Below are 21159 nucleotides of genomic sequence, written 5' to 3' on the forward strand. Positions count from 1 at the left end.
ACTGTTATAGTAATTCTCAGGTTTTTGACCACACTGAAACTCTAATGAAAGTTTATAGTCAGATTAGATATTGCATACCTTTACTTACTTAATTATGTAATAAGATGAAATCATTTGAATTTAACATGTCTTTGATGGTATATCTTCTCACAGCACTTTAGTTTAGTTTTTTTTTTTTAAGATTTTATTTATTTATTTATACACAAGAGACACACACAGAGAGAGAGAGAGGCAGAGACACAGGCAGAGGGAGAAGCAGGCTCCATGCAGGGAGCCCGATGTGGGACTCAATCCTGGATCTCCAGGGTCAGGCTGCTAAAGCGCTGAGCCACCCGGGCTGCCCAGCACTTTAGTTTTTATGATGTTTTTCTTTTGTGTAACGAAGGAAGGCATTGTTTTAATCTGGAATGGTTTCCTTCAGGTGGCAGTTTGAGAAAATGGTTTCCAAACTCTTCACTTGACATTAGGTACATAGAGAACACAAGTGTATCCCTCTAGTTTGTGGTCTCCTTAGGACAGAGACCCTCTTGTCCTGGAGTGGAGCTGACCAGCAGAGGGTGCACGAGCTTTCTCTGGAGCTGGCCTTGGAGGCTAGGCTGGGCAGACCTGACTGGTATCATCTGTGTTTGCTGTCTGATGATTAACAGGCACGATAAATGAAAAGGTTCTGGCACACCAAAAACACAGTTACCAACGGAAAGAGAGAGCAGCCATGACAGACAACAATGTGGCAAGTACCTATCATAGTTGCTGAATAGGAAGTTTATAGGTAACTGGAATATGGTATTCTTGCTACTCTTCGCCTTTTCCAGTAATTTTTTTCCCTTTCCCTTTCTTTGCCCCCACCTTCTGAGCATCTGTAGTTGTCAGCCTTATGTGGAGTTGTCGTGGGTTTTTTTTTTTTTTTTATGTTATTTATTTATTTTGCAGAGGGAGAGAGAGCACAAGCAGGGGGAACAGCAGGCAGAGGGAGAGGGAGAAGCAGGCTGGGATCATGACCTGAGCCAAAGGCAGATACTTAACCTACTTAGCCACCCAGGCTAATAAGTAGGAGTATTTTAAAACTGTCTTTCTCTGAACTTTTTTGGCCCTAGGGTATTTGGTTCTGGATCCAACTGGCCACAGCACCCTGTCTGGGTTCACTTACCAAGCTCTCGCAGATTCCCTGGCATCTTTTCCTCCATGTTAATGAGTGACCACTAGACAAAAATATTGACACTTTTCGAGTGTTACTATCACTATTGTCCATACCATCTTTTCTTTCCTTCCTTTCCAAGTGTGGACTTTCTACTTGTAGATATTGTATAGAGTTTATATAACTAGTGATTGTAAAAATATTTTTATGTCTCCTGAGTATAAAAATTATTTGAGTTTACTTATAAAGCAAAAAAAAAAAAAGAACATTTTGAGACATAGTAAGAAAAAAATAGAAGGGTCTCCTTGAGCCTTTTAATCAGAGAAAACTAAATTCTCCCAGACTTTTTTAATGCATATGTATATTTATTGTTATACATATTAATTTTTTTTACATATTAATTTTTAAAAAATGAGATCTTTCTATGGGTACTATTCTGTACCTGATTTTTCCCCACTTAATAATTAACTTATTTCCATATCAATAAATTTAGGTTTTTAAGCAACATTTTAAAGTAGCTACATAATTTTCCCTTATATGGAATTTAGTCAGTTTTCTAAGGTGAATATTTAGATGGTTTGGAGTTTTTCAAGATAATGTATAGCAATGCTGTAACAAATCCTTATATCCTTCTGATTATATTCTTAGGATATATTTCTAGAAACTGAATTTTCCATCAAATTTATTCTTTAAGAATTTTCATAGATATGGGGCGCCTGGGTGGATCAGCCAGTTAAGGATACAACTATTGATTTCAGCTCAGGTCATGATTTCATGGTTGTGAGATCAAGCGCCACATGGGCTCTGCCCCTCTCCCATTTGCCCCTCTCCCACTTGCCCCTCTCCCACATAAAGAAAAGAATTTTCATAGGTATTGCCAAATTTTCCTCAGGAAAGGTCTCTCAGTGCCATCTCCCCTGACAATGTGTACAGATGCTTATTTTTGTACATCATTTCACTTTGCCAAAATGATAAGTCAAATAATTAAGTAAGCTATCATACTCTTTTTAAAAAGAATGAATGGACTTTCCATTCTCCATGTCACCCCAGAAAATTAAGGTAGTGGTTTTCCAACTTTTTGGTTTCAGGACTCCTTGACACTGAAAAATTGTACCCCCAAGAGCTTTTGTTTATAGGGATCATAGTTATCAATATTTATGGAATTAGAAATTAAAACTAAGAAAAAATAAAAATATTTATTGTCATTTAAGAATAATAATAAATCAATTGCATATTAGCATGAATATCATTTTTATTATTTTTATTTTTTTTAATTTTTATTTATTTATGATCGTCACACATTGAGAGAGAGAGAGAGGCGGAGACATAGGCAGAGGGAGAAGCAGGCTCCATGCACTGGGAGCCCGACGTGGGATTCGATCCCGGGTCTCCAGGATCGCGCCCTGGGCCAAAAAGGCAGGCGCTAAACCGCTGCGCCACCCAGGGATCCTGAGTATCATTTTTATTAAAAATATTTTCCAAAAGAAAAAAATTAATGAGAAGAGCAGCATAGTTTTACATTTTTGCAAATCTCCTTAATATTTGGCTTAGAGAAGATGACTGAAATATTTTTCTTTTTTTTTTTTTTTAAAGTATACTTAACAGGGCGCCTGGGTGGCTTAGTCAGTTAAGCATCTGCCTTCAGTTCAGGTCATGATCCTGGGGTCCTGGGATTGAGCCCCATGTCAGGGAATAAGGGGGGAGTGAGTCCCTGATCAGTGGGGAGTCTGCTTCTCCCGCCCCCTTTGCCCCCCACTCATGCTCACACTTTCTATCAAATAAATAAAATCTTTAAAAAATAAAATATACTTAAAATACAATGTTATATGTCTCAGATGTACAATGTATTGATTAACAATTCTGCACATTACTCAGTACCTACTGTGATAAGTGTAGTTACCATCTTTCACCATGCAATGTTATTACAATATTATTGACTATATTTCTTATGCTGTACTTTTTGCCTCTGTGACTTATTTTATGACTGGAAGTTTGTACCTCTTAATCCTCTTACCTTTTTGACTGGATTCTTATGTTTGCTTCTGAATCGAGTCTGTTATTATATGTTGTTTTGATTTATGTATATGCAGAAAATCTGATCTCATGTAGAAATGTAGGTAGTTAGAAAGAGAAGTACTTTAATAATCTCTTAGGATGAATGTGAATATTTTTGGATGCTACACCAAATTCCAGTACATGGTAGTTTCTTAAGAGTTAATAGCAATTTAATATATAAAACCGTGTCAGTGAACTTTTCATACTGTTACATTAAAATCTGTTGGTTGTCTTGCACTATGAATAGATCTTTTACCCAGGCATGATTTTGTGATATCATGTGTGTCATCTGGAAAATATTGGTTCACTGAGCTGTGCAGATCTTCCAAATGTTGACACATTTCATTATACCATATCGAAAATACCTTATTCTCATTGGAATAGTACTTAAGTGTCAGAAAGCTGTTAAGCTCACAGTGGTAGGCACAGGTTTTCTAGAATTCTAATTTTTTGCTTAAAAGCTTGAATTTTATTAATGGCAACAAATGGCATCAGTTGTTTACCTGTCAGGTTTACTTTGTTTTTGAGAAAATGCTAAAGTTGAAATGGGGTTCCATGAAAACAATTTTTATTGCTTCATCAAGGATATGTTAAGTGGCTTTTTCCCTCCTCTTCCTGTCATTGCATGGTTGGTGAAGAAAATAGTTACTATCTACAGTACAGTTTGGTGTGACTGCCTTGATTCAGATGAAGATGCCAGCAGTTTTATCCACCATTGCCTGTGTACCATCCGTGCAACTGCCACCTCTGTAAAAAAGTCAAATAATAGTATGTTGATACTATTATGAAAATCATTCTAACCTTTTGCAGACCCCCTTAAAGTGTTTTGGGTTCCAAGGGATCCCTGGGCCACATACTGAGAACCTCTAGTCTAAGGTAATCATGGGAACCCATTCTCTTACCAGAGACTGATGTAGGAATAGTCTGTGACCTCCAGTTCTGGCCATTGAGATCTGAGAGCAAACCTGTTGAGGAGCTTGTGAGAAAATTTCTCCATCCCTAAAAAGACACGTAAGAAAGAAATGGTCCTTTTCTTTCTCTGGATGTTGCCATGTTAGTCGTGGTAGCTGAAACTGCTGCGACCATTTTATAACTGGCATAGGGAACCAGCCTTAGGATGAAGGTGATGCTGTGAAGAGCAGGGTGGAGAAATGGCAGGAACCCAGGTCCTTAGTAACGTCACAGAACTAAAGAAGAAACTATACCTAGGGGGCATGTGGGTGGCTCAGTGGTTGAGCATCTGCCTTTGGCTCAGGTCATGATCCTGGTGCTGAGATTGAGTCCCACTTTAGACTCCCTGCAGAGAGCCTGCTTCTCCCTCTGCCTGTGTCTCTGCCTCTCTCTCTGTGTCTCTCATAAATAAATAAATAAAATCTTGAAAGAAAGAAAGAAAGAAAGAAAGAAAGAAAGAAAGAAAGAAAGAAAGAAAGAAAGAAAGAAAAGAAAAGAAAGAAAAGAAAGAAAGAAAAAGAAAGAAAGAAAGAAAGAAAGAAAGGGGAAGGGGAGGGGAGGGGAGGGGAGGGGAGGGGAGGGGAGGGGAGGGGAGGGACCATGCCTAGAACTTACTCAACCTCTGGACTTCCAGTTAGGAGAGATGATATTTTCTTATTATTTAAGCCAGTTTGGATAGGATCTTCTGTTACTTGCAGTTGAAAGTGTCCCTAAAAGACATTTCTTATTAGTGTGATGAATATTTTTAAGTGTTTGGTGGCCATTTGCATTTCTTCTGTGAATATTTGTTGATGGCATTGACACATTTTATACTGAGGTCTTTTCTAAGTATTTCCTAAGCATTCCTTAGTATTTTTTGAGCATTCCTTTATATATCAGTAGTAATACATTGTAGTGTTTTGCAGGTATCTCTACCAGGGTCTTTTGTAGCATATCTTCCCATACATTTTAATAAGCAATCTATTAGTCTTTTTCTTTCCTTTTTTCTTCATAGTTTTGGTATCATGTTCAAAAGGGTCTTTTCTACCCCACTTTTTAGTAAGTATTCACCTATGTTTTTTAGGCTTATTAAGGAGTATTTTTACATTAAAAACTTTAACTTATCTGGAATTTATTTTGGTGTTAGATGTAACATAGGCATATAACTTTATTCCTTCTGAGTAAATAGCCCTTTTTCGTTTTCTTTTTTTTAAGATTTTATTTTTTTACATAATCTCTATGCCCAACATTGGGTCCCAAACCTACAACCCTGAGATCAAGAGTCACATGCTTCACCAACTGAGCCAGCCAAGTGTCCCTTCCTTCCTACCTCCCTCCTTCCCTCCCTCCACCCTTTCTTTTCTTTTTCTTTTCTTTTCTTTTCTTTTCTTTTCCCTTTCCTTTTCTTTCTTTCTTTCTTTCTTTCTTTCTTTCTTTCTTTCTTTCTTTCTTTCTTTCCTTTCTTTCTTTCTTTCTTTCTTTCTCTCTCTCTCTCTCTCTCTCTCTCTCTCTCTCTCTCTCTCATAAGTTCCACATGTAATGTGGAGCTCAAACCCACAACTCCAAGATCTGGAGTCACGTGCTCCTCTTACTGAACCAGCCAGCCTCCCTGATAACCCATTTTCTTAATACAGTTTTTTAAATAGTCCAGCTTAACCCACTGATTTGAAATACTAGCTTTATTACAAATGGAATTCTTACATACATTTTGACTAGTTTCTGGACTATCCATCCTGTTCCACTGCTTTGACTGTATATGCTGGCATTGTTGTAGACATGGTTAAGATACTTGCTTTATAATGAACTATAATGTCTGGAAGGATAAGCACTTCCCTACCCCCCTTAACCCAACCCCACCACAAGTAGCATCACTATTTCCTTTCCAGTATTTTCCTGGCACTTCTTGCATGTTTATTCTTCCAGATGAACTTTTATTTGTTCAAGTTCTTCAAAAATATTTTTGGAATTATGAGTGGGATTTCTTTAATTTTATGGATGATTTTGTTAAGAATTTGCATTTTTACAATATTGAATCTTTAGCTTCAGGAACTCATGTACTGTCTTCCTATTTATTAAAATTATCTTCCATGCCCCTCTGTAGAGTTGTATAGCTTTCTTTGTATCCGTCCTGTATATTTCTGGCTAAGTTTATTCCTAGGTATATCATGTTATTTTTGTTGTAATCATAAGAGGAATCTTTTCCCCTGTATATTTTCTACTTTTGCTATCTATATTAAAAAAAAAAAAACTTAAAAAAAATTCAGCACATATTTCCAGATAGTTTTGGCTTCTTAAAAAAGAATAAGCACAAAGGATACTATCATTTGTGGTAGTACAGTATGTACTGTGTGAACTTGATTTATGAGGTATGACTGTTTCAGACTGTTTAAGGAAACAGAACATACCAGAAGCTATATCTCAATGAATATGATCTTTCCAAGCTGGTTATGATGGGAGTCCATACATTAATGGCAAAAAGAGCAATAGCTTATGCAAAAAAAAAAAAAAAGAAAGAAAAGGAATATTATCCTAAAGCAAAGAATGGGCCATTACTGAGGATATGAAAAAGAATCAATAAGCCCCAATCAGAGAAAGACAATTATTATATGGTTTCACTCATGTGAGGAATATTAGAAACACCACAGAGGATCATAGGGGACGGGAAGGAAAATGTAATGGGAAGAAATCAGAGAGGGAGACAAACCATGAAAACTCATAATTATGGGAAAGAAACTGAGGTTTGCTGGAAGGGAGGAGGGTGGAGAGATGGGGTAACTGGGTGATAGGCATTAAGGAGGGCACATGATGTGATGAACACTGGGTATTATATGCAACTGATGAATAACTGAACTCTGTATCTGAAACTAATGATGCATTATATGTTGGCTAATTGAGTTTAAATTTAAAAAAATAAAAATCAAAAAAGAATAAGCCTGCTATGAGGACATTATCTGAAAATGGAATTTCAAAGATGTATATTATTGGAATACATAGTAATTTCTCAAAGTGACTTACTTGGAGGGTCAACACTTATTTTGGTCCACAGGTCTACTTTTTAGTTAAACAGCATCACTTTATAGACGCACCTTATGTTACCAGGTGGCAAAGAAATGGCTGGCAGGTTTTATGTGTTTTTTGTTGTTGTTGTTATTGTTCTAAAAGAATCATCATTTAATCATACTGTTTTTGCATTAAATAAGTTTCAAGTCGCCCCAGGCAGTATTGATTGGCAGTGTTTCAACTGTTGGGAAAATGGAATTTGCCAGTTTTCTAAGAACATCTAAAATAAACAAATTTCTTTTCATCTGCATTATGGATTAAAAAGCATGTGTGGGCTAGCCTGTATCTTAATCACCATTTAAAATATTTCCATAGAAAATGTGTCTCTGAGCTCTTAACAACTGACTTACAGATGATATTAGAAATAAGACCTTCTATAGGTTGGAGATTACTAAGGTTTCTCTACATGGTGTGATCCTTGGAGGTTAAGAATGTGATATTCCCTTGTGATACCTGGATGGCTCAGTCAGTAGAGCATGCAACTCTTGATCTCTGGGCTGTGAATCCAAGCCCCATGTTAGGTGTAGGGATTACTTAAAAATAAAGTCTTTTTAAAAAAAGGAATATAATATTCTCAATTATTTGTAAGTAACTTGCCGTGACATTATTATTCATTGGCTTTCGAAAATCAATCTTAAATGTATTGATTTTTTTAGTTTGTATAATTTCTTGGAATAAGGTTATTATATGTTTGGTTAAAGAATGTATTCTTTATTTCTTTGGGTGAGAAGCCTGGCTCCAGATCAGAATGTGTGATGTTTCAGGCCTGACCATAGGCAATTAGAAGACTTTTCCTGGAAGGACTCATAGGAAGAAGCTACCATTTCCACAGCCAGTGCATTGCAGTTTCCTGGAGGGATTGCAGTCAAAACTCCCCTGGGCAGTCATGCACAATAATAAGGACTGCTGCTGAGATACTTGGTCCACTTTAGCTCCCTAGCACTTCTTCCCCTAACTCCGACTCCCTCTTGCCCATGGATCCATAAAAAGGCAGGAGACAGGTTCCCCTTTCAGTGCTGCATCTACATGATCCTCACCCAGTGCCATTCCACAGGGAAAAATGGAACATTAGAAAGCTGGTGCTTCTCTTTGCCTCTTGCTTGCACTGTTGCAGTAAAGTAAAAGGCTCGACTGTTCCTTTTATTTTGGCTTGTTCTAATTCACCATCTCAGTACCTGATTGCTCAACAGTGGGAGGTGGGAATGTTTTTTGTGTGATATATTTTTTTTCCTTTTCAAGCTTTAATAGGTGCCATTTAGAAATGTTTCTGGAATTCACTGAATAATAATCTAACTTTACATTTGTGAAGCACTACATAGCTTATAATGTTCTGTGCAAGAATTTTGTAACTTAAGAATTATCTCCATTTTACAAATGAGCCAATAGGTTCAGGCAAAGTGACTTTTCTACAAGTCATGCTAATAGATTGTTGGACCATGACTTGAACTTGAGGCTGATTATAGCCTCAATCAGCACTTTATGCTCTGCTTCCCCATTTCACTGGTAAATTAGTCTTTTACCTTCTTGGGAAGTTGGGACTACTTTAAGACTGTTTATATTAAGAAGCACAGTGGAAAGCTTGATGCTGTGGTGTTCATGAAGCCCTGGGGAAGCTGTAAGAAGAACCAGACTAAAGATAACAATGGTGATATCAGCTAAAATTTACTGAGCACTTACCATGCACCCAGCACCATGTTACATATATATGTTACATAGGTCACCTTTTGTGACCTTCCTAAATCTCAAAATAATCCTATTAGCCACATTTTGAGGAAATCAAGACCAACAGAAGTTAAATATCATATCAGAGATTGTGTGGTAGTAAGTCACAGAACCTGGATTCAACTTAGTCCAAACCCTTTGCCTTTTCACCTAAAATTGCTTTCCAAGAAGGCTTGGGGTACAGGATGCCTGGGTGTCTCAGTGGTTGAGCATCTGCCTTCAGATCAGGGTGTGATCCCAGGGATCCTGGGATCCAGTCCTGTGTCAGGTTCCCCTCGAGGAGCCTGCTTCTCGCTCTGCCTGTGTCTCTGCCTCTCCCTCTCTGTGTCTCTTTCATGAATAAATAAAATCTTAAAAAGAAGAAGGCTTGAGGTGATTCTGCCCTACTTTAGGGGTATTTCAGCTATTTTGAGGAATAGGCGGAGAATTCTCTGGAACAGAATCTCCTAATAATAGTATTTCTCAATATTGAAAAATGTATAAATCTCCATTGAAGGGGGGGGAATCTCAGACCCCTGGGTTGACTTAAATTGACTTATATTGTTACACAAAATTAGGTATAAGCTCCTCGGGCACAGAGCTCTTATTCAACTATAAAATCAAAATAAGTACAAATATCATCACAAAGTCAATAAAATTCATATTAATAGCATAATGTGACTGCTGATGTGACTAAATTGCAGCTCTAATTATTAGCAAGGTACTGACCTCACCACACAGCTTCCTTTTGACTTCAGCACATCTTTACTGTTGTGTACTGCATGTCTTCTCAATTCCTTCACCACTTGTCTCAATGGGAAATGCTGCAGAACCTTTTACAGTGTGTTGTGTACTCAGGCACATCATTCCCATACTATATCTGTGCTGCTTGTTGCCAACAAGATCATAAATGCAAACATAGACACTGAAATCAAGTGGCAGTGATACGTTTGTTTGCTCCTTTTTATTTTTAGATCATTATCATAATAAAAACATGATTTAAAAAAAATTGTTTGGGGATCCCTGGGTGGCACAGCGGTTTGGCACCTGCCTTTGGCCCAGGGCACGATCCTGGAGACCCTGGATCGAATCCCACGTCGGGCTCCCGGTGCATGGAGCCTGCTTCTCCCTCTACCTATGTCTCTGCCCCTCTCTCTCTCTCTGTGTGTGACTATCATAAATAAATAAAAATTAAAAAAAAATTGTTTTAGGACCTCAGTTTGACAAACCCTGATTTTTTTTTTTTTTAATGTGTGTGTGGGTTTTTTGTTTTGTTTTTTAAGTGATCTCTACACCCAATACAGGGCTCAAGCTCAGAACTCCGAGATCAAGCAAGAGTTGAGTGTCTGCTGACTGAGCCAGCCAGGTGCCCCAAATCCTGTTTTAATAGATGTGTCCAGTGAGAGATTGTTCCTGAAGAGCAAAGGGATGGAGATCTATTATCATGACCTTAAGAAGGTTAAAATGAGGTGGTGAATGGCAGTCCATGTTTTAGCTTTTGTGCATGCTAAAGTGTTTCTCTTTCATAGGTGTTTATAACCTTGTGGTTCTTTCTAGCCACACTTAAGAGCTTCTCATTCAAAGCAGGATTTCCTTCTCATTGTTACAGTGTTACTGTTTTTGTTACTAAGTGACATAGGTTGGCAAATTCAGAAGGCCTAATTACTCACCAGTATGTTCTATCTCTCTTCTCATCCCCTTCTTTCTTTTCTTTTTTAAGATTTTATTTTTAAGTAATCTCTACTCTCAACATGGTGCTCTAATTTACAATCCTTTTTTTTTTTTTTTTTTTATGATAGGCACACAGTGAGAGAGAGAGAGGCAGAGACACAGGCAGAGGGAGAAGCAGGCTCCATGCACCGGGAGCCCGATGTGGGATTCGATCCCGGGTCTGCAGGATCACGCCCTGGGCCAAAGGCAGGCGCTAAACCGCTGCGCCACCCAGGGATCCCTCTAATTTACAATCTTGATATAAAGAGTTGTAGGCTTCACTGACTGAGCCATCCAGGTGCTCCCCCCTTTTCCCCTTATTTCTGTTTAACCCAGACTTAAGCCACATCAGGTACATCAGCTGCACCCCACTTTCATCCCCCCTTTTCCTCTGTCCTCTTTATTTTTTATTTCTGGTAATTTTGGGCTTGCTTCATGGTCATCAGTTATATTTCCCTCAATTCTGCCACCTTATATTACCACTACTTTTTGTACTACCAGCCTGGACAGGTCTAATATAGATAAAAACAAATATATTGCCCCCAGACTGCCAGATGGTAAAAGGAAATCATATAGCGGGTCCATCCAGTTGCTTTTGGTTGCAAAAAACAGAAAACTCAGATTGGCTTAAATAATTGACAGGATATATTGGCTTAATAACTGAAAAAGCCAGAAGTGGGATGGGCTTCAAATGAAACTCAATCCAGCTATTTTTTTTTTAAGATTTATTTATTTATTTGTTCATGATAGACATAGAGAGAGAGATGCAGAGACACAGGCAGAGGGAGAAGCAAGCTCCATGCCGGGAGCCCAACGCAGGACTCGATCCCGGGACTCCAGGATCGCGCCCTGGGCCAAAGGCAGGTGCTAAACCACTGAGCCACCCAGGGATCCCCTCAATCCAGCTATTAACAATGGCACCTAACTTCCTTTTATCCTTTAAGTTTTCCTTCCTCAGAGTTAATTTCATCCTAAAATTGTATCATCCTGAGGCCAGGCCCACTCAGGTCTCTAAGATGGCTTTTGTTATGTACTGAACTATATCCCAACCCCCCCCACCCCCGCACCCACCCTTACCCCACCCCAATTTATATGTTGAAGCCCCATTCCCTGGTGTGACCATATTTGGAGATAGGGCCTTTATGGAGGTAATAGAAGTTAAATGAGGTCATAATGGTAGGGCCCTAATCCAATAAAACTGTGTCCTTATAAGAAAAGAAAGAGACACCGAAGAGACATCTTACTCCACAGGCATGCAAGAGGGAAGGTCATGTGAGGACACAGCTGTCTATAAGTGAGCAAGTGATGCCTCGCCAGAAACCAACTTTGATCCTTGATCTTGAACTTTTAGCTTCCAATACTGTGAGAAAATAAATTTCTGTTGTTTAAATCATCCAGACAGCCTGGAGCTAACTGGTAACAGCTTTCAGCAGCTTTAAGGCCTCATGCTTCCTCTTTCATGCATAGCAGGTACAAAGAAACCATCTTTGTCCCCAAATCTCTAGCAGTAGACTTAAGATGTGCTCTGTTGGACAGGCTTATTAGTCACATACGTACCTCTAAATCACTCTGCCCATAGGTTTGGAATGTACTGATTGGTTTAGCATAGGTTAAATAGTCCATCTTTGGTTCTGGTCATGTCTCCATGTCTCTACAAACTCAAAGATCTCAAATCCATGAGCTATTAGTGGGGAGTGAGTGCTCAGGAGGCAACCAATAAGTGATTGCTAATTTGAGTTGCAACTTCAGATGGGCCAATTAGCTGTTAACATTCCTTTATTCAAATATTGTTTTCTTTTCTCTTTTTTTTTCCTCTGCTCTTCCTTTTCTCAAGTTCCCTACCTTGCAGCCTTACTTTGCACAAAGAAGAGAACATTGGGAAAGGACTCACTGAACAGTCTTCCCTTCTATTACAAACTCACCTGTTCTCACTCACAAGAGAATGAGATTGTTCTTGACACCTTACATGGTTAACACGTTTTTGGTGTACTTATTTCCCTTCTCTTCCTCCCATTTCTTAAAACTTGTTTGTCAACAGTCCATCTCTTTCCAGTATTTTCAATCTATTTTTTTCAACATTGAGTTTTCTCTTATTCTACAAAAAAATACTCAAGATTCTTTGCATCTTAACAAATATTATTATTTGATGAGGCAACACCTCAGGATGTGATCCAATTTGTCTTTTCCTTTCCATTGCCTATCATAGTCCTCTACGTTCACTACCTCCTCTACCCCATTGACCTGCTTATTCCTCAACTCTGCCTTCTGCTGACACAGCCAGAATCAAAACACCTGTGACTTCCTGTCTACCACCTGTAAACCAGTGACTTGTCTCCCAAATCTACATCTCTAGCACCTACCAATTACCTAAATTGCCAACTACTTATTGTCAATGTCCATTTAAATACATTGTGAGATCCTTAAAATTTGTCATGTGCAAGCTGAACTTTTTTTCTTTTAAGATTTATTTATTTGAGAGAGAGAAAGAGAGAGAAGGCAGCAGGGAGGAGCAGAGTCTGAAACAGACTCTGTACTAGGTGCAGAGCCTGGTGTGGGACTCTGTCTTATAGCCCTGAGATCATGACCTGAGCTGAAACCAAGAGTTGGACGCTTAACTAACTGCAACACCCAGGTGCCCTGCAAACTGAACTTATGATCTTCTCTTCCCTACCACCATCCCATCATTGTCTACATTTTTTCTGAACTTTGTCTTGAATAGTCTCATCCTCTACTCAGCTACCCAAGCTAAAAATCTTCTTTCATGTTTGGCTTCAGCCTGCATATTTGGCTTCAGCCTGTTTTCATATCTAGTCATTTCAAAAGAATCTATTGATTCTGCCTCTAAAGTGTGTCTTGACTTGGCCCCTTCCTTGATTCTCATGAAATTGTCTTCTCTGGCTCCCATGATGTCTGACAAATTCTTATTATATGGAGCTCTCCTTTAATCAGTTCTGTATAGCAGTGGTTCTCAATACTTGATGTGCACCAGGATCACATGTGAAGATTTTAAAAGTTATACATGCACAGGCCCAGAGCTTTGATTTTCTCTGGTCTGGTATAGGACTCCATGTTTGGTGGTATGAAACCATCATAACAATTTTTATAAAATACAAATCTGATCATGTTGCTCACCTGTTTAAAACTCTTCAGTTGTTGTCAATGCCTATAGAACTTGCCTAGGGGTGTCTGGGTAATGTAGTCGGTTGAGCCTCCAACTCTTAGTTTTGACTGGGGTTGTGATCTCAGGGTCACAGGATTGAGCCTCCCACCACTCATCCCTCAGGCTCTGTGCTCAGCATGAAGTCTGCTTGAGACTCTCTCTCTCTCTCACTCTGTCCCTCCCCTCTGCCCTTCCCTCCTGAGTGCTCTCTCTCTCTTTCAAGTAAATAAATAAATCTTAAAAAAAAAAAAAAAAAAAGGCACCTGGGTGGCTCAGTCGGTTAAGTATCTGCCTTTTGGCTCAGGTCATGATCCTGGGGTCCTGGGATTAAGCCCCACATCAGGCTTTCTCTCCCTCCCCCTCTGCCTGCCTCTCTGCTTACTTGTGCATTTACGTGCGCTCTGTCTCTCTCTCTCTCTCAAATAAATAAATAAAATCTTAAAAAAAAAAAGAAAGAAGGAAAAATAGACATTCAAATTGCTTAATTTGTTATAAAGATTCCTTGCTATCTGTCTCTGGCCTATATTTCCAGTCTTATAAATACCTCCCCACCCCTACCTGCCCTTCACATTATAGGCTATAAGCATACAAAGTTAATTTTTTACATATACTTTTAATTTTAAAACAGTTTTAGCTTATAGAAAAATTGTGGAAATGGTATAGCTACCATACACTCCATACTGAGTTTCTCATATTACTACCATCTTATATTTGTATGATATATATATATACATATGTATAAAAAACAATCAGTGAGCCAATATTAATACATTTCTAAAGTACATGGCTTACTCAGATTTCCTTAGTTTTCACCTAATATCCCTTTTCTGTTCCAAGATCTCAGTCAGGACACCACATTTTACTTTTTTATTTTAAAGATTTATTTACTTACTTGAGAGAGAAAGGAGAGAGTATGAGCAGGGGGTGGGGCAGAGGGAGAGGGAATCCCAAGCTGAACTCCATGTGGAGCTGGAAACTAACTGGGAGGCTCCATCCCAGAACCCTGAGACCACAGCCTGAGCCAAAGGATGCCCAACCAACTGCACCACCCCAGGCACCCCAATAACCTCATTGCATTTAGTTGTCATGTTTCTTTTAGTTCCTCTTTGCCCTGACAGTTTCTCAGATTAACTTGCTTTTTGATGACTTTGACAGTTTTGAGGAGTACAGTTTTTTATATTTTATAGAATGTTCCAAAATTGGGGTTTGTCTGATGTTTTTCTTATGATTAGACTGAGGTTACGGGCTTGGGGGAAGAAGAAGAACACAGAGGCAAAGTGCTATTCTCATTACATCATACTGAGAATACATGCTGTCAACATGACATCCACTGTTGATATTAACTTTGATCACCTGGGGATGCCTGGGTGGCTCAGCGGTTGAGCGTCTGCCTTTGGCTCAGGGCATGATCCTGGAGTCCTGGGATCGAGTCCCACATCAGGTTCCCTACATGGAGCCAGCTTCTCTCTCTGCCTGGGTCTCTGCCTCTGTGTGTGTGTGTCTCTCTCTCATGAATAAATAAATAAAATCTTAAAAAAAAAAAAAAAAAAACTTTGATCACCTGACTGAGGTAGTGTGTAGCCCACACTTACAGAATGAGAAGTTATGGTCCACCTCCTTTAGGGTAGAGTATCTACATAAATTATTTGGAATTCTTCTGCATGGGAGATTTGTCTGCTTTCCTTCATTTATTATGTATTCAGTCAATCATTTATATTCACATGGACATACAGATATTTGTTTTGTTTGGGGGGTTATGAGCCAAAACTATTTTGTTGCTCAAAATGTTTCAGCTTTGGCCATGAGGAGCTCTTTCAATCAGCTCATGTGTCCCTTTGACATACCTCTGTCATTGTGGGGTTTGGGTTTTGTTTGTTTGATTTTCTTTTTGAGCACTTCCTTACTTTCTGGCACTAAAGGATACTACAGGTTTATCTTGTATATTCCCTGCCTCAGTCCTAGCAGCAGTAATTTCTCCAAAGAGCCCTCGTTCCTTTTGTTAGACAATGGTATTAGAAACCAAGATCTAGTTGCTTGATGTGCTTACTGCTACTGGGATGTGATTGCTTCTAGGCCTTCTCAGCTAGCAGAGTAAGGAAATATATGTGTGTATACTAACTTGTGTATATTCATATCTACAAATATTTCTACATGTAATATCTGTATTTATATTAAGCTAAACATTAGTTCATACTGATGATTCTGATTCTAATCTATTATCGTGTGGATCATTCCAACATTCTCCCCTCATTTGTTTGTAACCTTCCACTCTCAGTGAGAAACTCAGTTCCCAACCATCTACTATCTGTTTCTTAATTGTTCAGTTCTGGTATATTTTTATAGTGGTTTCAGAATTGTTAACCCCTTTTCTTTCTTTTTATTTATTTATTAAAATATTTATTTATTTATTTATTTATTTATTTATTTATTTATTTATTTATGATAGTCACACACACACACACACACAGAGGCAGAGACATAGGCAGAGGGAGAAGCAGGCTCCATGCACCGGAAACTCGACGTGGGATTCGATCCCGGGTCTCCAGGATCGCGCCCTGGGCCAAAGGCAGGCGCTAAACCGCTGTGCCACCCAGGGATCCCTGTTAACCCCTTTTCAACTGGAATGCAGTGCTTATTACACTTCTTCTTGCCTTTAGTCTTAAAGACTTTAACTCATTTTTAAAGTTACTTTAGTTAGCATCTTTTTCCAAATTACTTTTTATTTCCTGAGCATAGTATGCTTTCACATTTCTTTGTCTTTAATTGTGTCAGTCCCTCGCCTGAGATACCCTGGTTTTTGTCCTTATCTCCTTGGAATATTGCCACTCATTCCTCTACACCTAGCACAGATTTTGCCTCCACCAAGAAACTTTCCCTGGCCACTACCAGTAGACTTCAATCATTCACTCCTCCATGCTTTAATAGTACCATGTACTCACCTCTGCCACACATGTATCAGGACTTTTTCTTTGCCATTCATTCTTCACTTGATGGTAAGTTTCTTGAGGGCAGAAACCAAATGGATTTGTTGCTGGATTCCCAGGACTTAATACTAGTGCATATTGTATGTTAGAACCCTCTTAGATGAAAAATAACAGAAAATTTAGTAGTAGCTAAAATAATATAAGGATTTCTTTTTTTTTTTTAAGATTTAAAAAATTTATTCATGAGAGACACAGAGAGAGAGAGAGAGAGGCAGAGACACAGGCAGAGAGAGAAGCAGGCTCCATGCAGGGAGCCCGATGTGGGACTTGATTCTGGGACTCCAGGATCACACCCTGGGCCAAAGGCAGGCGCTCAACCGCTGAGCCACCCAGGCATCCCAAGGATTTATTTTTCTTACCTAGAAAAAACTCCAGAGGGAAGGTGATAATTACCATCGGTTTACCTATTCAGTGATGCCATCAAGAATCAGACCCTTTTCCTCCTGTATTGTATTCTATTCTATTGTATTGTATCGAAGTTTAGGAAAGAGGTAGGGTAAGTTTGTGCCAGCAGGCTATCCTCTGGCTCCTTTCCCTCCATAGGGAAGCAAAGACTTCAGTTTAGCAGACTTCTGTCAGCCAGAACTTGGTACTTTGTCCACTGCAGCTGCAAGAAAAATTGGGAAGCTGAGTTTTTAGGAAGACAAACCTTTTGAATGAGAACAAGATGTTGAAATAATCACAGATGCTCCAAGTAATCACAAGACCGCAAGGAAACCAGGGATCTGTTTCCTATTGGATAAAGGGCCTGAGGAAAGACCGAGGACCAGTCCAAGAAGACTTTCCAAGACAAGAGGGAAAAATGAGTGATCCCAGTGGGAGCAGCACCTCACTATTATAGGTAGAAAGCATAGGTTCATCTGTTGAGGAATGTAACATGCTCTGGCCACCCACTCTAAAATCATAGAGAATTCCATATTGCTCTGGAGACTTCAGCTTGTCTTCTAGTGTAGAAATCATACCATTCCTGTGAATTTCACTTTTGTTTCTTGGCCTCTTTTCTAACTATCATGCTTCCTGTGGTTTTGCAGTCAAAATTTTCCCTGACAGTCCATGGTTCAGTTTGCCTTGGTTTTTTGCAAGTTATAAGAGTTGTAGTTCTTTAAAATAGAATACACAGTGCTATCGCTTCTGCCTACCCAAATTCCATGTTCTTTTGAAATTATGTTCATTTGGACACCTATACTCACTAATTCTTTATATCTAACAATTTATTATAATATTCCATTTTGTAACAGTGCAGCCTTATTGATACATTAGTCCAAAACATGACTGGGTAAATCCTGCATACAGGTACAAGTACCTCCTGCCATCTAGTATACCTGGGGATAGAGACATTTGCAATGAACAGGAAAGCAGAAGTCTCGTTAAGGGATGAACTACATTAATCTCATCCACGTGCCCTTTTTTTTTTTTTTTTTTTTTTACTAAAACTTATAAGAACTGATAGCATATAAAGTATGCATGTAGGGGTGCCTGGATGGCTCAGTCAGTTAAGCAGCTACCTTCAGCTTTGGTCGTGATCCCAGGGTCCTGGGATCAAGCCCCACATCAGGCTCCCTGCTCAGTGGAGAGCCTGTTTCTCCCTCTCCCTCTGCTGTTCCCTCTGCTTGTGCTCACTCTCTCTGTCAAATAAATAAATAAAATCTTAAAAAAAATAAAGTATGCATGTAACTTAGTACTCTTTCTCTGCGCACCAAATCTGATTAATGCCTCCAGAAGTTACTACAGTGCACACAAATGTGAAATGCCAGGTGGATGAAGTAGAACAGATTTCATTCTAATCCAGCATCATGATTTTGGAAACAACTTCCAAAGTAATTAGAATAGTATATCCTTCAGATATTTAAGATTGAGACTGCTTTGAGATGGGTTGACATGAAATCCTTAAAGAAATAACTCATGAGTCCCAATAGCCTCTAGTGAGTACATGGTGTGGCCACCTTTATGGGTGGTCATGATGAGCAGACACTAAGCATGAGCTTTCCATTTTGAAGCTGCCGAGTGACCGATGTCATAGTGTGATCAAAGTGCTCTGCAAATACTTACTGTAATTATTGTTGTTGTTCTGTTCTTGCTAATAGCCTTATTTATACCCTGAAATTATAATCATCCAAAGAAAGATGAAAACAAGATGTATGCGTTTTCTGAGCTGTTTGCCTCACAGATGGTCACCCTTGGAGTTCTCCGAAATTGCCAGGGTTAATTGAAGTTTCAGTCTTCACTGCAGTGTAGTTGATACTTAAGTGTTTCTTACCTGTAGGCTTTCACTATCCAAAAACAGTATAACAATAGCACTTTAATTTGCTCTCATTAATGCTAGCCTCTCAGGTAATGTTAGTGCAGTTTTACCTAGATAATGTTTGTTTCTCTGAATGAAACCTTTGTACCAGCTTCCAGCTGAGAAGAAAAGCTAAACAGTTACAAAGATAAAAACACAAATGTCTCACAAATTTATTTATTTAAAAGATGCTTAGAACCTAGGAAACATCAAAGGGGAGTTAACTTTTAAATGAAGAGCAGACAGTTAGTGTGTGATTAACAGTGGTTTCTTTCCCTGAGATTTCAGTGAGCTGAGACAACTGGGAATCATTCTTGGGGAGCCAAATAAATAGTTTTTGCTCAGAGCCAGCTGACTGCTCCAGGGATAATTGCTATAGACTCACACAAACAACAGTACTACTTGCTCTTGTTCTTTGGTGCTCTTCTAGTAGTATTGAGATGTGAAAAAGCAGTCTTTAAAAAAAAAAAAAAAAGATTTTGTTTATTTATCCATGAGGGGGGGACACAGAGAGAGAGAGAGAGAGGCAGAGACACAGGCAGAGGGAGAAACAGGCTCCATGCAGGGAGCCTGACATGGGACTTGATCCTGGGTCCCTAGGATCAGGCCCTGGGCTGAGGGCAGTGCTAAACCACTGAACCACCCGGGCTGCCCAGTGAAAAAGGAGTCTTAGGATCAAGCTCAGGATAGTAGAATGGAAGTAAGTCCTTTTTTGCTTTTACTCCTTAGCTATGTAAAAGTAGAAGACCAGTATTAAATAAAATGTTCCATTATTTAGGTGATGCAAGAGCACTTTGTCTCTTGAGATTCGAATACTGGAAAAAGAATAATTATGCTTTCCTAAATCTGGAGACTATTGACTCCCATTGGCATTGCTTGCTATTTAATTAAGGTCCAAGAGAAGAATGAAGGGGGTGAAGGGAGAGAAGGAATTCTTGGTCTCCTTAAATCAGTTACAGCAAATTAGCAACTTCAGCCAAGACTAGAGAATCAGTGCTATGAGCTTTCTTGTATGTATGGTGTACAAAAATGGAAGGCAAATGGATGAATTGTATGTATGTGAATAACAAAGATGTAAAAAGAAAGCTAAAGAAAAAAGGTAGAGTGTGAACTCTCCAGGTAGACTGATTGGGTTCAAATTAAAGTATCATCAGTTGTGGGTTGAGTGACCTTAAGCATGTTAGTTTATGTCAGCCTGTATGGATTTTTCCTCTGTAATGTGGGTATAAAATTAGTACCCCTTTATAGGGAAATCAAGATTAAATAAGATAATACTAAAAAAAAAAAAAAAAAAAAGATAATACTTGTAAAGTGCTTAGAATAGGGCCTCACAGGAGCACCCGGGTGGTGCAGTCATTTAAGCGTCTGACTCTTGATTTCAGCTCAGGTCATGAATTCAGGGTTGTGACATAGAGCCCCATGTGGTGCTCTGTGCTGGGCATGGAGCCGACTTAGGATTCTCTTCTCCCTTTCCCTTTGTCCTCACCCTGAAATGAAGAAAAAAAAAAAATGGGGCCTCACACATGGCTAATACTTGACTTCTTTGTTAGTTGAGATTTATATGAAAGATAAATTGGGATTGGGCTTTTTCTTCTTTAAAGACTTTTTCAGTTTTCAAAATTTAGTATGAAGTATTTCCTTCAACTGAAATTATCCTTTATATTTAAAATATACTTAAAACTATTATCCTGCAAAAATTAGATTTGTAGTTACTTAAACATTTTTTCATATTTGTAATGTGAAATATCCTTGTACATATTCTGGTAGAACATGGTATAGTTTGTTGGTATGGTAGGACAGATAGGTGAATCATTGTGAAAAGATAATCCATTTTAGTAGAAAGCAAAGCATCTAGCCAAAATTTGAAGATACAACAGAGATCTCTTCCTCATAAGGCAACCTCCTATACCAAGGGCTGCTTCTTTTGCACAATGTGGTGGTAATGATGAGCCCAGAAAAGTAGTATTAAAACCATCTTCTCCTCAGCTTGTCATACTGTATGTGGAACCTGACTCATTATGTATATTTGCCCTTTTTTTTCACATTCTAAAATAGCTATATCTAAGCTAGTAGGAAATCTGTCCGTATTTCATGGCATACTTCTGTATACTTAGAATTAATAAATATAGTAAATGTTATTGAT

General features: G+C 38.7%; 1 protein-coding gene across 14 annotated transcripts in view; it reads left to right on the forward strand.

The window, feature by feature from the left end:
• Positions 1-21159, forward strand: part of METTL8 (methyltransferase 8, tRNA N3-cytidine) — an 87747-nt gene that overhangs the window by 10772 nt on the left and 55816 nt on the right. For 3 of the 14 annotated variants that reach the window (XM_077883181.1, XM_077883182.1, XM_077883180.1), the window contains exon 1: positions 11913-12061. The exons of 5 other annotated variants lie outside the window; for them this stretch is intronic. In XM_077883181.1, the coding sequence (XP_077739307.1) occupies positions 12037-12061 (25 nt within the window). In that variant the 5' untranslated portion in view covers positions 11913-12036. Of the gene's footprint in view, positions 1-749; positions 770-11796; positions 11886-11907; positions 12062-21159 lie in introns of those variants that run through there. 6 more of the 14 variants (XM_077883179.1, XM_077883185.1, XM_077883184.1 and 3 more) reach the window with 6 other exon arrangements.

This window comes from Canis aureus, chromosome 34 (assembly GCF_053574225.1).
Source record: "Canis aureus isolate CA01 chromosome 34, VMU_Caureus_v.1.0, whole genome shotgun sequence".
In the NCBI taxonomy this organism is placed as follows: Eukaryota; Metazoa; Chordata; class Mammalia; order Carnivora; family Canidae; genus Canis; species Canis aureus.